Raw genomic sequence first — 13,531 nt, 5'->3', positions numbered from 1 at the left:
AGCCACCGCATCACCCTGAGCCTGGCTTTTGTCATCAGCAAAACAGGAATAAGAACTCTCGCTGGAGAGTGGATGAGATAGTCCACACCAAGCAAAGTGGTGGTCCCAGGCCAGCTCCACAACAGCAGGAATCTTCACAGTGAATATTCAGAACCCACTGTGCACCCCGGTTCTCAACCGGAGCGGACAGTTCCACGATGTGGGGATGAACATCCAACCAGACAGTTTACGGGAGGAACGGGATTTATTTTAGCCTATAGATCCAACCAGCAAGCAGCAAGGTGCGGGGGGGAACCCCATCAGAGCTCAGACCCCAGGATCCACTCCCAGTGACATCTCCTCCAGCCACGTGGCTGGAGACCCAAGTTACAAGCTTCTATAAAACACCTGAGTCTATTGGGGTGTGTGTGTGTGACATTCCTTCCAATGACCACGTCAACCCTGAATCAAGGTGTCCAAAGGAGCTTTTAGAGGATCCTGAGACCCAGGAGAGGCTAGATATTCCCATATGGCTACAGTCACGTGTTGCTCTCCCCACAATATATACCCACCACACTCTTTCGCTGGCTCAAACCCATGCCACCAGGAGGCCCTCAGTAAGTCTCCCAGATGACCCAGAGCTCCTTCAACATCCACATTTGATTCAGAATCCCTGTGGACGCTGACATTCTCCTTTGTCAACAGAAGACCATTCTCTGCCAGTTTCCAGCAGTTGCCAGTGTTGCCTCTGCACTGTGGGCTCCCCGGGCAGCCCGGCCACCCTTCCCATGTGAGTGGAGAAAGCCACTCATGGTTGGTTCTCCACAGCAGGGTGACCTCGTCCACAGCATGGATGGAACATCCCATAAGCAGAGCAGGGGACACGAACAATCACGCTTATAAACTCGGGTCTTAAATCTCGCCTCTCTTGGGCTGGAGAGATGGCTTAGCGGTTAAGCGCTTGCCTGTGAAGCTTAAGGACCCCGGTTCGAGGCTCGGCTCCCCAGGTCCCACGTTAGCCAGATGCACAAGGGGGCGCACGCGTCTGGAGTTCGTTTGCAGTGGCTGGAAGCCCTGGTGCGCCCATTCTCTCTCTCTCTTCCTCTATCTGTCTTTCTCTCTGTGTCTGTTGCTCTCAAATAAATTTAAAAAAAAAAAATCTCGCCTCTCTTGTCTACTGACATTTTATGTTCCTCACAAGAATACCTGCCAGAAAACTTCAGGTTTACCCCTTACGGGACCATTTCTTTAAACCTACCTTTTCCTGATATAAGTGGAACACAGAGCTGTGTTTCCTTTGTCATTATGACTCAGGGACCCCATTATAAACTAGACCAGCACGGGGCTGGCCCTAGCAGAAGGGAGGTGTTTGGGCATTTGTACAAAAATAGCCTTGGGGTCCCTAGCACTATAAGTAGCTGCAGTTGCTTCCAGATTTTTTTTTCTTCAGTTTGTCACTATCTCTAGCAATTGTCACGTGTTGTTTCTTTAATACTGATGCCTCAAAACAGCCCCAGCCTCACTTCCCATCCCAGGAAGGCCAAGGGCTCTGTTGATTCAAACAGTGTGCTGAAACAAGGGTCCACATGGGCCAAACCCGGGTCTGGAATTCCTGTCCATACTTTCACCATCCAGGGCCCCTTGGTATGTTCCACCTGCCCAGCCAGATGAGGGAATTTTCCATGGAATTTGACATCTCACTGAAGAATTCACCCGGGCCTGGAATGAACATAGGCTTTCAAATCAAAGTGCAGGCAGGGAAGTCAAGTTACCTGGTCCTGGAGTTTTTGGAACATCAGAGGGTGTGGTTCTTCTAGGATCTTCTCACTGAGCCGAGACTGCCCCTCCACATTGACTTGGGATGAAGCCTTATTGGACAGGAAGGTCATGTAGATCTCCTGGGCCTTTTCCTGCATCTGGAGGAGACAGGGCTGCCGTCTGTTATCTGCCAGCGCTCTCCTTCCTGGCCAGAGCCAAGCTCCACCCTCTTGTTAGCCTGCAGCCCTCGCTGCCTCCAGAGCCTTCAAGGGATGCTGGCAGCCTGGCCTACTCCCTACCCACTAGCGCATCCATGGCCAGGTCTCCTGCACTGAAATTGCCACATTGATTATTCAGGAACAATGAGAAAGAGTCCAGGCCCAGAGAGAACACTGCGTATGACTCAGGACCATCCTGTGAGCTCTGCAAATTGAAGACTTGTGGAAATGCTATTTAGTCATAAGAAGGAATGATCCCTGGAACCATATGTTAAGCAAAGGAAAGCAGAACACAAGAGGCCACATTCTACATGATTTCATTCTTGGGAAATATCCAGAATACACAAATCCATATGACAGGAAGATTAGTGAGCACCACCAGAAGCTGGTGGAAAGAAGGAATGGGAATGAAGTCTTGACTGGCTCAGGGTTTTTCCTTTACTTTGTGTGTGTGTGTGTGTGTGTGTGTGGAGACTCTGTCTTCCAAAGTCTCTCTCCTTTGAGACAAGGTCTCTCGCTGAACCCTGAACCCACCAATTCCTGAGGGCCAGGGATTTCATCTCCATCTCCCAGAGCTCGCATTACAGGCACGTGTCATGACACCCAGCATTTAATGCAGGCGCTGGGGATCCAAACGCGGTCTTCGTGCTTACGCAGCCAGTGCCTGGCCCACTGAGCCATCTCACCAGCCCCGAGGAGCCAGAGATTTCCTTTGGAGTGATGACAATGTTCTGGAACCAGAAGGCGGTGATGACTGCCCAACTCCGTGCACACACTCACTGCCACTGAGCAGTGGCAAACGGCTTCACCAGAGTAAATGAAGCCCGGTGACACCATGCACAATGCACTCCCGCCAGCGCCTGTGGCCATGAGTCGTTACAAAGTAAGCATCCGGCAGCGTGTGTCACTTAGAATGGGGAAAAGCAGGGCTGGGGAGATGGCTCAGCAGTTAAAGGCGCTTGCTTGCAAAGCCTGCAGGTCCAGGTTTGATTTCCTAGCAATCATGTAAATCCAGATGCACGAAGTGGCGCATACATCTGGAGGTCACTTGCAGCAGCAAGAGGCCCTGGTATGCCCATACTCATTCTCTCTCTCTCCCTTTCCTCAGAAATAAACAAAATATTTCTATTTTTTTCAACTTTAAACATTATTTATTTATTTGAGAGAGAGACAGAGAGAGAATGGGCACACCAGGGCCTCCAGCCACTGCAAATGAACTCTAGATGCATGCACTACCTTGTGCATCTGGCTTACGTGGGTCCTGGAGAATTGAACCTGCATCATTTGGCTTTGCAAGCAAGTGCCTTAACTGCTAAGCCACTTCTCCAGTCCCTCCTGTTGCTTGTTAAAAGAAATATTCAGGGCTAGGGAGATGGCTTAGTGGTTAAAAGGATCCTGGTTCAACTCTCCAGGTGGATGCCCTGGTGTGCCCATTCCCTCTCTCTCTTCTTCACTCTCCCTCTCTCTGTCTCTCTCTCTCCCCCAAATAAGTAAATAAAAATAAAAATAATTTAAAAAGCAAAAGGAGCACTGGAGAGTGCCTAGTGGTTAAGGCACTTGCCTGTGAAGCCTAAGGACCCAGGATTGATTTCCCAGAACCCACGTAAGCCAGATGCACATAGTGGTGCATGGATCTGGAGTTTGTTTGAAGTGGCTAGAGCCCTGGTGTACCATTCTCTCTCTCTCCCTCTCTCTCTCTCTCTCTCTCTCTCTCTCTCACACACACACACACACTCTCTCTCTCTAATACATTAAAAAAAAAAAAAAAAGCAACAGGAAAGGATAGGTTTCAAACTGGACCTGTAGAGCCAGGTGTGGTGGCACACATCTTTAATCCTAGCACTTGGGATGCAGAAGTAGGAGGACTGCCATGAGTTCAATGCCATCCTGAGACTACAAGGTGAATTCCAGGTCAGCCTGGGCTAGAGAAAGACCCTACTTTGAAGGAAAAAAAAAAAAAAAAAAAAGATGGACCTCTGCGGCTAGAGGGATTTCTTAGTGGTTAAGGTGCTAGCCTGTGAAGCCTAAGGACCCAGGTGGATTCCCCAGAACCCACATAAGCCAGATGCACAAAGTGGCACATGAGTCTAGAGTTCACTTGCAGTGGCTGGAGACTCTGGGGTGCCCATTCTCTCTCCCCTCTCTCTGTCTGTGTTTTGATCTCTCACATAAATAAACTAATAAAGAAGTTAAAAATTTTTTCATGGACCTGTGAGGAGTAAATCTGTGCTGCAGACACACATTAGACATATCTCTTCCCCCGCCTCCTGGCCATTTCCTTGTTAACTTCACTTTCCTGGTGAGGACAGGGGCCAGGACAGGTGACATCAGGACTGTCTGACTCCAAACTTCAATTCTCCTGATTCCCCAGCCTGGGCAGCACAGCTCTCCAGGGTGGGCTCCTTGTCAACCTCCAGGGCAGGGTATTTTCCCTTCACTTCATGGACAATAAGATCAAGCAACTCAAAGCAGACTCGTGCCCACCTAGGTCTCCGCTGTGGCTTTGCTGGGAAGCACGGCTCCTAGGTGGCTACTGCTGCCTGCGCTGGGCACCCTGGAGACAGGCTGACTATAGGCTCACCCATCTGTAATGCCATGGCACAGAAACCCGCTGCCAGGTGGTGACGCTCCCTGATCTCTGCAGCAAATACTCTGTCTTCAAAGCACCCTACCTCATGGCAGGGCTTCAGACTTGATACCCTCCACCAGAACTTCCCCATGAGCGCCCTTCCCGGGAGGTAGGAGACTTCCTATGTTCCTGTTTCATCTGCAGTAGATGGCTGAACCTTGGGTTTCAGGCACAGACTGTAAGCACCACTTAAGTTTTCCAAGCAAAGAAATGGAGAAATGCCTCTAACATACAGTACACAGCTGTGGTTTGGGATGGAGGAAGGGAGGCAGAGAGGCCTGACAAACCACCTTTCTTCCCAGAGAGCCCCTCTTGCCTCTGAGTAGGCTGCAGAGCTTGGCTAGGGAACCTCAGGCTCTGAAAAATCTTCCAGTCTTATGGAAACCACCAGGAGGTTTCATTAAGTAGTGCTTGAAAACAGAGGAGGGCTGGAGAGATGGCTTAGTGGTTAAGGCACTTGCCTGTAAAGCCAAAGGACCTAGGTTCAATTCCCCAGGACCCACGTAAGCCAGATGCACAAAGTGGCGCATGAGCCTAGAGTTCATTTGCAGAGGCTGAAGGCCTTGGTGTGCCCATTCTCTCTCCCTCTATTTGCCTCTATCTCTCTCTCTCAAATAAACAAATAGTTTCTTTAAAAATTTAAAAAAAAAAAAAAAGAAGGAGAGGAGAGGAGAGTACAAGGAGGTTTGGGGTTCCAGAAATTAAATGACAAAAGACCCCATGAGGCTGAGGTCTGGCTGTAAGCCTGGCCACTGCCAAGGTAGGGGTCGACATCCAAAACCTAGTGTCTGTTCTTTCTTGACCATCTACATGAATAATTGATTAACGTCAAACTCAAAGGCACAGGAACCTCTTCAGATAAATATGACTGCTCCAAGGACAGGCCTGGGGTCCATCACCAGGCCCAGGGGAGCAGCAGTTTGGGACTGCATGCAATCCAAAGACCCACCCTCTCCACAGAGCCCAGAGACTGTCCGAACACCGTCCCCATTCTGTCAGGAGGGAACATTTTTGGAAAACCACTTCCTGTTGGAGAACTGCTTCATCAAAGTAGAATTTCAGCCTGTCAGATGAGCAAACTTCACGCAAAGGTCTGCAGCCCTCCCCTCCCCTAGACCATCCACACACAGGCACGTACACACGCATGTGCATGCCAGGCCCCCGTAAACTTGGGGTATCTTCCAAGAGCTGTCTGCAACTCCAAGAGGACAGGAGCGAGAAAGCAGGTGCCAGGGTTGCAGGTGTGCCCAAGGGCCCGCAGCCCCGCTCTCCCCGCGCCAGCTGCCCGTGTGGGGGGGGGGGAGAGCAGGGTTGAGGTCTCTGGGCTGACTCAGTGGGTGCCGGGGAATGGCTGGGCAGCGGGGATTATCTGCACTGGGATAGGAAGTGTGACCAAAAGGGGAAAGAAAACCTAAGACTGCCGACTAACCACAAGCCAGTCACGGGAAGGCCGGCTGTCCAGGCCGAGAACAGTGAACAAAAGAGAACCAGTCACTTGAGCTATTTTGGTAGTTTCCCCCGCACCCCTCACCCCAGAGCTCTTGTTAACCCTGTTCCAGCTGCCGGCGGGGCAGGAACAGAGCGGTTTCTTGGGGGGCTCAATTCTGGGCCTGTGAGAGTGCTAACAGACTAGCCAGCTACCACCTCCACCACAGGCCTTCCCTCCCTGAGGAGAACAAACGCGCCGAGGCTCTGACCCAGCCCAGAAGGTTCTGGAAAAGAACGCTGCCTGAAGCCACTGTGCTCAGGAAGATGCACCTGCACCCCAGCGAGCTCCCTCCAGACACCCGCTGGACTGAGACTCGTGTCGCGGCGTAGAGAGTCTGGACTTCTCCTCCAGACCTGACAATGCTGGGTGGGAAGTCAGCCCTGAACCCCCTCGCCCCCAAAGTGTGACTTCAAGAGATGCAAATTCGCTTCGTTCTCAATCCCAGAATCCCCTTCAGCACTCAGGAGGACGCTCTGCTGCCTCTTCTCTCGCCTTCAGAAAGCATCCTTGACCGGGCTCTTCCGGAGAAGCCGTGACTCCCCAACCCCAGTGAGCAGCCTCCCCACCTCCTTTCTCCCACCCACTCTCTCCTCCACCCATCAGCGGGCTCAGACCCACCCTGCCTGCATGTCCCCTGAGCTCCCTGGCAACCCCATGTTCTTAAGTCCCTCTTGGGGATGCTCGTCTGTCTCCAGCCCTACACACCTTCCTCCTCCTCCCTTGCCAGTAGGGCCCAGCCCTCTCAGCAGTCCCCAGCACTTCCTGTAGCCTTTTCTTGTAGGCGTGGTGTGTGTGTGTGTGTGTGTGTGTGTGTATACATGTGTTTGTGCATGTATGCGGAGACCAGAGGCAATGCCAGCTGCTTTCCACCTTATTTTTTAAAAACATTTTTATTTATTTATTTGAAAGAGAGCGAGAGAGAGAATGGTGCACCAGGGCCTCCAGCCACTGCAAACAAACTTCAGATGCATGTGCCCCCTTGGGCATCTGGCTTACATGGGTCCCAGGGAATCAAACCTGAGTCCTTGGGCTTTGCAGGCAAGCACCTTAACCACTAAGCCATTCCTCTACTCCTCCACCTTATTTTTGGAGACAAGATCTGAACCTGAAGCTCACCAATTACACCAGACTAGCTAGCCAGCAAGCTCCAGGGAGTCTCCTGTCTTCACATCGCCAGTGCAGGGATAATAGATGTATACTGTCATGACTGGCTTTAAAAATTTTGTTTGTTTGTTTCTCTGTTTGACCTGGAATTCACCAGGTCATCACAGGGTGGCCTCAAACTCACAGAGGTCCTCCTATCTCTGCCTCCCAAGTGCTGGGATTGAAGGCACGTGCCACCACACCCGGCTGGCTTTTTAACTTTTCTGTAAATATGTTTATTTCTTTCTTTATGGGGGTAATGGCTACACCAGGGTCTCTTGCCTCTACAAAAACCCCGGGTGCATGCGCTACTATGTGTGTCTGGCTTTACGTGGGGACTGGGGAATTGAACCCAGCCAGCAGGCTTTGCAAGGAAGTACCTTTAACCACTGCGCCATTTCCTCAGCCTAGTACCTGGCTTTTACAGGGTACTGGGGATCCAAACGCAGTTCCTCATGTTTGCGCAGCAAGCACTTTACCAACTGAGCCAAATTCCTCAGAACCCTTCACCTCCTTCTTTCTATAACTTTTTTTTTATTAAAACATTTAATTTTTATTTACTTATTAGAGACAGAGAGGGTCAGGGAGAGAATGGCCCCCCCAGGACCTCTAGCCACTGCAAACGAACTCCAGATGCATGCACCCCCTTGTGCATCTGGCTTATGTGGGTCCTGGAGAATTGAACCAGGGTCCTTAGGCTTCGCAGGCAAACACCTTAACTGCTAAGTCATCTCGCCAGCCCTCTTTCTATAACTTGTGCCATCTCCTGCCCCTCCGCCTTCCTCCTCTCTAAAGTCTAGAGTTTTCCAGAGTGTCTGGTTGCTGTAACTATGAGCTCCGCCAAGAGTCTGGCCTAACACTCTCTCCCTAGCCAAAGCCCCATGTGCCAACTGATCTCTAGCAACGTGGGCAGGGAGCCCCAGAGACACTCAAACTTCTCAGCAAACAAAAGACAGGTCCCCTCCTGGCCAGCAGTCCTGTGGCCTCTCCTGCAGGAAGCTGGAAACCACAAGCTCCTGTAACACCTCCGCAGATGGCCCACATCCTGTCTACCCCACAGCTCGGCTGGCCTAACTCCAGAGTCCATCAGCCCACTCTTCTCCATCCCACCTCGGGAGAGACCCCAGGAGAGAGGTCCAAAGAGGAAAAGGATCAAGCCACCAACTTCATGTGGATCCATTCCAGAAAGAGAATGGGGCAGTGGGTTTAAATGGCAGAAGAGACTTTTGTTTTTTTTCTGAGAACTGGCTCAGGAAATGGAAAGTAGTTGAAGGAGGGCAAGGGAGGCCCCAGAGCGAGAGGAACGGACCAAGCACCTGCAAGTCACCGAGAGACTGCTCCAGAAAGAGCAGGGGCAGCCAGGTGAAGGGATGCGGGTTGGCAGAAGGAAGCTGTCAGTCCCAGCCCCTCAGCCCCCACCCCACCTCTAAGCAGCTGGGTGACCTCCCTACTGTACCTCCAGAAGACTGGATGGTTTTTCGGCATGTATATGTGTATATGGTTTGTGCATGCATGCATGTGGGTTTGTATGGATATCAGCACACATGTGTGCAGGTATACAAGCACATGTATGTGTGCAGGCCCGAGGTTAATGTTGAGATCTTCATCAATTGCTCTCCACCATATTTCTGAGACAAGGTCTCTCATCAAACCTAGAGCTAACCAATCTGGCTAAGAATAGCCAGCCCTAAGGATCCTATCTCTGCAGTTACAGATACACACCACGTTCAGCTTTTACGTGGCCCTGGGGACTCAAACTCAGGGTTTCATGCTTGTGCAGCCATCAGTTCACCCACAGTGCCAGCCCCTGGAGTTTTCTTTTCTACAGAAGTTAACTGAGGCCGGGCGCGATGGCACACGCCTTTAGTCCCAGCACTCGGGAGGCAGAGGTAGGAGGATTGCCGAGAGTCAAGGCCACCCTGAGACTCCATAGTGAATTCCAGGTCAGCCCAGGCTAGAGCAAGAACCTACCTCAGAAAAAAAAAAAAGAAAAGAAATTGGCTGAGTAAAGCTCCAGGCGGGCAGGAAGAGGGCAAGCTGAATACAGGGGACTAGGTAAAGTGCCAGGTGCACATGCTTAGCAAACTCCACCAACCCAGCTTAATGGAGGTGTGTCCAATTTATGAACATGTCAGGCCATGGCCAGTCAGAAGGAGCTGGAGGACCCATGTCTAGAGAAGACCAAAAAAAAAAAAAACATCTGGAGATAGAGTTGGAATCATCAAAAGAAGACAGGAACCTAAAGCCAAGGAGATGAGAAGGAAGGAGGGAAAAATAAACTCAAGAGCTCAGTTGGGGGAGGGTGGGCAGGACCATCACTGAAAAAGAGCCCAGAGCTGGTCCAGTGGCAGGTGCCTGTAATCTCAGCTAACTGAGAGGCTGAGGCAGGAAGATCACTTGAGCCCAAGAGTTCAAGGACAAGGTGCTGTCTCCAATCCAAGAAAGGCAAGGAAGGGGCAAAGTGAGAGCCCAGACTGGGCAGAGGAGCACCTTCGTCCCACACGGAGGACGGAGCAGCACACGTCTAGACACTCAGGCACCGTGGGTACGGCAGACAGAGACGGACGCCTGGACTCACGGAGCAACACGACAGACGGAAAGACGACAGAAGACAAGTCAGTAAGTTATACAGGACGCTCCACGTCAACGAGTGTGGGATAACTCAAGTGAAGGAATGAAAAACAAACGCAGCGAAGTTCTCCTTAAAAATAGCAGAGGCAGAAGTGAGATTTTCATCAACCCCACAGCTGCCTCTGTTGACTGCAGACCGAGATAAGCCCTCCCACGGCTCCCTCTGGGGCAGATGTGATCCATGTGATTGTGCAATTCGGTTAGGCGACTGCTGCAGTGCCTGCCTCCCCTCCCCACTTCTGGAAACTCAGAGCCAATTGCCTGGCTCACCTCTCTGCTGCAGGGGCCTTGAGAGACCGGGCCCCGGGCCAGAGGCTGGCTCTGCACGCTGGTACGGCACATGCTGGCCTTGGGTGCGCTGCTCCTGGCCTCTAAGGCCCCACCTCGGCAGCTGTGGATGGCAGCAGTGTCTTCAATGCCATGGCCAAGGCTGAGACCCAGGCAGCGGATAGGTGAGGGTGGCATTCGTTCGACCAAAACGATTGCTAGGTACATTCCTGACTTAAGGACCCAAGACTTCCAGAAGTCCCGGGACAGGTGTTGGGAAATGTGGTTGAGAAGGGTTGCCAGGTTCTAGAAGCTCTCTTTAGAATGTGGACCCGGCAGTGCCTCCCATGACACACCCAGGATTAAAGTCCTAAATAAGGCCTTTCCAGGCCCCTGGCACGAAGGCTCCTCTTGCCATGGCACTCAACATTGCTAGGTGCGTTCATACCCGCTCCCAACCTCAAATACGACAGAATAGCCCCCGCCCCACCCCCACCCCGTACAAACAGGACCTTCCCCCCCCCCCCCCATCTTGTTAGCAGGCCCGTCTTCCCGTAGGCTGCTATCCCTGTTCCCACGACCACTGGTCCGGTCTCCAGCCCCCACAGCAGCTCTCAGGCAACAACGCACTTCAGGGAGGGTCCCTGATGCCACCACACTGCCCAGCCTCCCAAAGACCCTCTGCACTTCCCCTCTCTCCATTCATCACCGGCAGCGCTCTGCTCCCTGTACACTCATCTGGTGTGTTTCTGTGGTGTCTCCAGGACGTTTCACAAGGCCCGACACTGAGCAGACGCTCCACAAAGACTCAGTGACTTCGACTCAACCCATACATGCCAAGCAGCTGTGCAGGGGAACATCGGGGTGACCTCAGAGCCCTGCGATGTTGCAGAGGGCCCTCAACTTCCTGTCGATGCCACACAGTGGGTCCTTCCCACCCCCAACCTTCAAAGGACAAGGCAGACCCGCGCTCAGCAGCCTGGCATGGAGTGACGTGCTCACCCGGAGGCCGGCCGCACCGCAAACCAAAACAAAGTGAAAAAATTAGACGTGCTGGAAATGTAGCTCAGTGGTAAGTGCCGTCCCAGCATGAGTCGCCCTTTAAGCTCAATTCCCAGTGTTACAAATCATAACAACAGCAGCAACAAATAAACATCTGGACTGAGAGGAGAAGTAGGAGAGACGACACCTTGGAAGAAGGCAAGCTAAGACCAGGAGCTTCCCGAGCAGAGAGCTGGTGGAGACAGGCACAACACAAGAGAAGGCCAGCCCCCCACTTCCCCAACAAGCAGCATGCACGCTGGAGGAGGCAGGACAGAGGTCTGCTGGCCCCAGTCCCCACTGCTCCCTGCAGCCTCGTCCCAGAGGCCTCGCTCACGCCTTCACAGGACTTGTAGACATTTAGCTGGCTGCCTCTTACAAAGATGCAAGCGTGCATATCATAACTCACCCAGGCCAAGGCCTCCTCCATGATCCCATCTACTTCCATCACATCCAACCTTCAGTGTTGGAAAATCCAGGGCCAGGGACTAAAGGCCACCTCTGGAAAGGACATATAACTCCCAGGAGAAAAGTCAGAAATTGGGCTAGAGAGATGGCTCAGAAATGAGGTGTATAAGCATGAGGGTCTGAGGAACCCTGAGACACCCCCTGGGCCTGCGGGGAGCAGAGGTATCACAGGAGCTCACAAAAGGCGGGTTCAGGAATCAGTAAGAAACTCCATCACAAAGAAAAACAGATGGGTAGCCGGGCATGGTGGAGCACGCCTTTAACCCCAGCACTCGGGAGGCAGTGAGTGAGTTAGAGGCCACCTTGGGACTACATACATAATGAATTCCAGGTCAGCGTGAGCTCCAAACACCCTCCTCCCCTGCAAAACAAAAAAAAGAAAGAAAAAGAAAGAGGGCTGGAGGGATGGCTTAGCAGTTAAGGCACATGCCTGTGAAGCCTAAGGACCCTGGTTTGATCCCCCAAGTCCCATGTAAGACAGATGCACATGGTGGCGCATGCATCTAGAGTTTGTTTGCAGTGGCTAGAGGTCCTGGCGTGCCCATTCTCACTCTCTCTCTACTCTCTGTCTCTAATAAATAAATAAATAAAAACAAAATCTTTAAAAAAAAAATTTTAAAAAGCAAGCCATGGGATATTTATTATAATGGAAAATGTTAATAAAAATTGAGGAAAGAAAAAGAAAGAAAGAAGGAAAGAAAAGAAAAACAGATGGGTGGTGGAGGGAAACACCTGATGTTCACATCTGGCTGCCACAGGCAAGCACGTGGGGCACCTATGCATCAGCACATTCGCGTGCATACACCACACACCACCCCATACCACACATACGATGCACTATGCACACACAAAGAAAAAGAAAAGTCTGGCTGGAGAGATGGCGAGAGGGCCTGAGTTCATATCTGCAGATCCCACGTAAACAACTGGGCATGGCCACGCATGCCTGTGAGCCCAGTCCTGCGGGGGAGCAGAGACCTGAGGATCGTCAGAGCCCCCACAAGCTCTGGAAACAGCAAAACAGAGAGACTCTGGCTCAGAACAAGACCAGGCAGAAGAGAGAGAGACACCAACGTTCACTGTGGCCACTATAGGACTCCACCGCAGGAGAATAATGGGCACTGCAAGAGTACATACATGTGCATACACCACACACACACACCCACATGCCATATCACACATGCACACACAGCAACAAATAAAGAAGCAAAAGGAAGGTGGGAGAGATGGACTAGTGGTTAAGGTGCTTGCCTGCGAAGCCTAAGGACCCGGGTTCAATTTCCCGGTACCCACAATGCACAAGGGGGCACATGTGTCTAGAGTTCACGTGCAGTGGCTGGAGGCTCTGGAATGCCCATTCTCTCTCTCTCTCTCTCAAATGAATGAACGAATAAGTAGATAAATAAATAAAGTGTTAAAATAATTTTTTTAAAAAGCTGGGTGTGGTGGCACACGCCTTTAATCCCAGCACTCGGGAGGCAGAGGTAGGAGGACTGCTGTGAGTTCGAGGCCACCCTGAGACTCCATAGTGAATTCCGGGTCAACATGAGCTAGAGGGAGACCCTACCTCAACCCCCCCAAAAAAAAGCTTTGTTCAGAAAGCCCACCAACCAGCCAGAGCTTACAAAGATGCATTGACTGCTAGTCCACCTGATGAACGGTATGCTTTCATAACCACAACTGCTGGTCACTTGACCATGTCTGAAAACACCAACATGTCTGACCCCAGGGAGATGCCCTCCTGACTTATTCATGAAGAAAAAGCTCCTACACAGTGACAAACTGTAAACAATAGAAAATGATATAAATCATTATTTTTTACTTTATTGGCTCATCTGAACAGATCCATTTAGAAACCATTAACTTGGTCTTTTTAAAATTATTCATATTTTGGGCTGGCGAGGTGTCTCG

At 51.4% G+C, this 13,531-nt stretch overlaps 1 protein-coding gene across 2 annotated transcripts in view; it reads right to left on the bottom strand.

The window, feature by feature from the left end:
• The window catches only part of Rgs10 (regulator of G protein signaling 10), a 50,586-nt gene that overhangs the window by 10,880 nt on the left and 26,175 nt on the right, over positions 1 to 13,531 (bottom strand). For both annotated transcript variants that reach the window (XM_004659293.2, XM_045131769.1), the window contains exon 4: positions 1,752 to 1,895. In XM_004659293.2, coding sequence (XP_004659350.1) covers positions 1,752 to 1,895 — 144 coding nt within the window. The remainder of the gene's footprint in view (positions 1 to 1,751; positions 1,896 to 13,531) is intronic.

The sequence above is a fragment of the Jaculus jaculus genome, chromosome 1 (assembly GCF_020740685.1).
Source record: "Jaculus jaculus isolate mJacJac1 chromosome 1, mJacJac1.mat.Y.cur, whole genome shotgun sequence".
In the NCBI taxonomy this organism is placed as follows: domain Eukaryota; kingdom Metazoa; phylum Chordata; class Mammalia; order Rodentia; family Dipodidae; genus Jaculus; species Jaculus jaculus.
The sequence above is the reverse complement of the archived record's forward strand: the minus strand, read 5'-3'. Positions and strand labels throughout refer to the sequence as shown.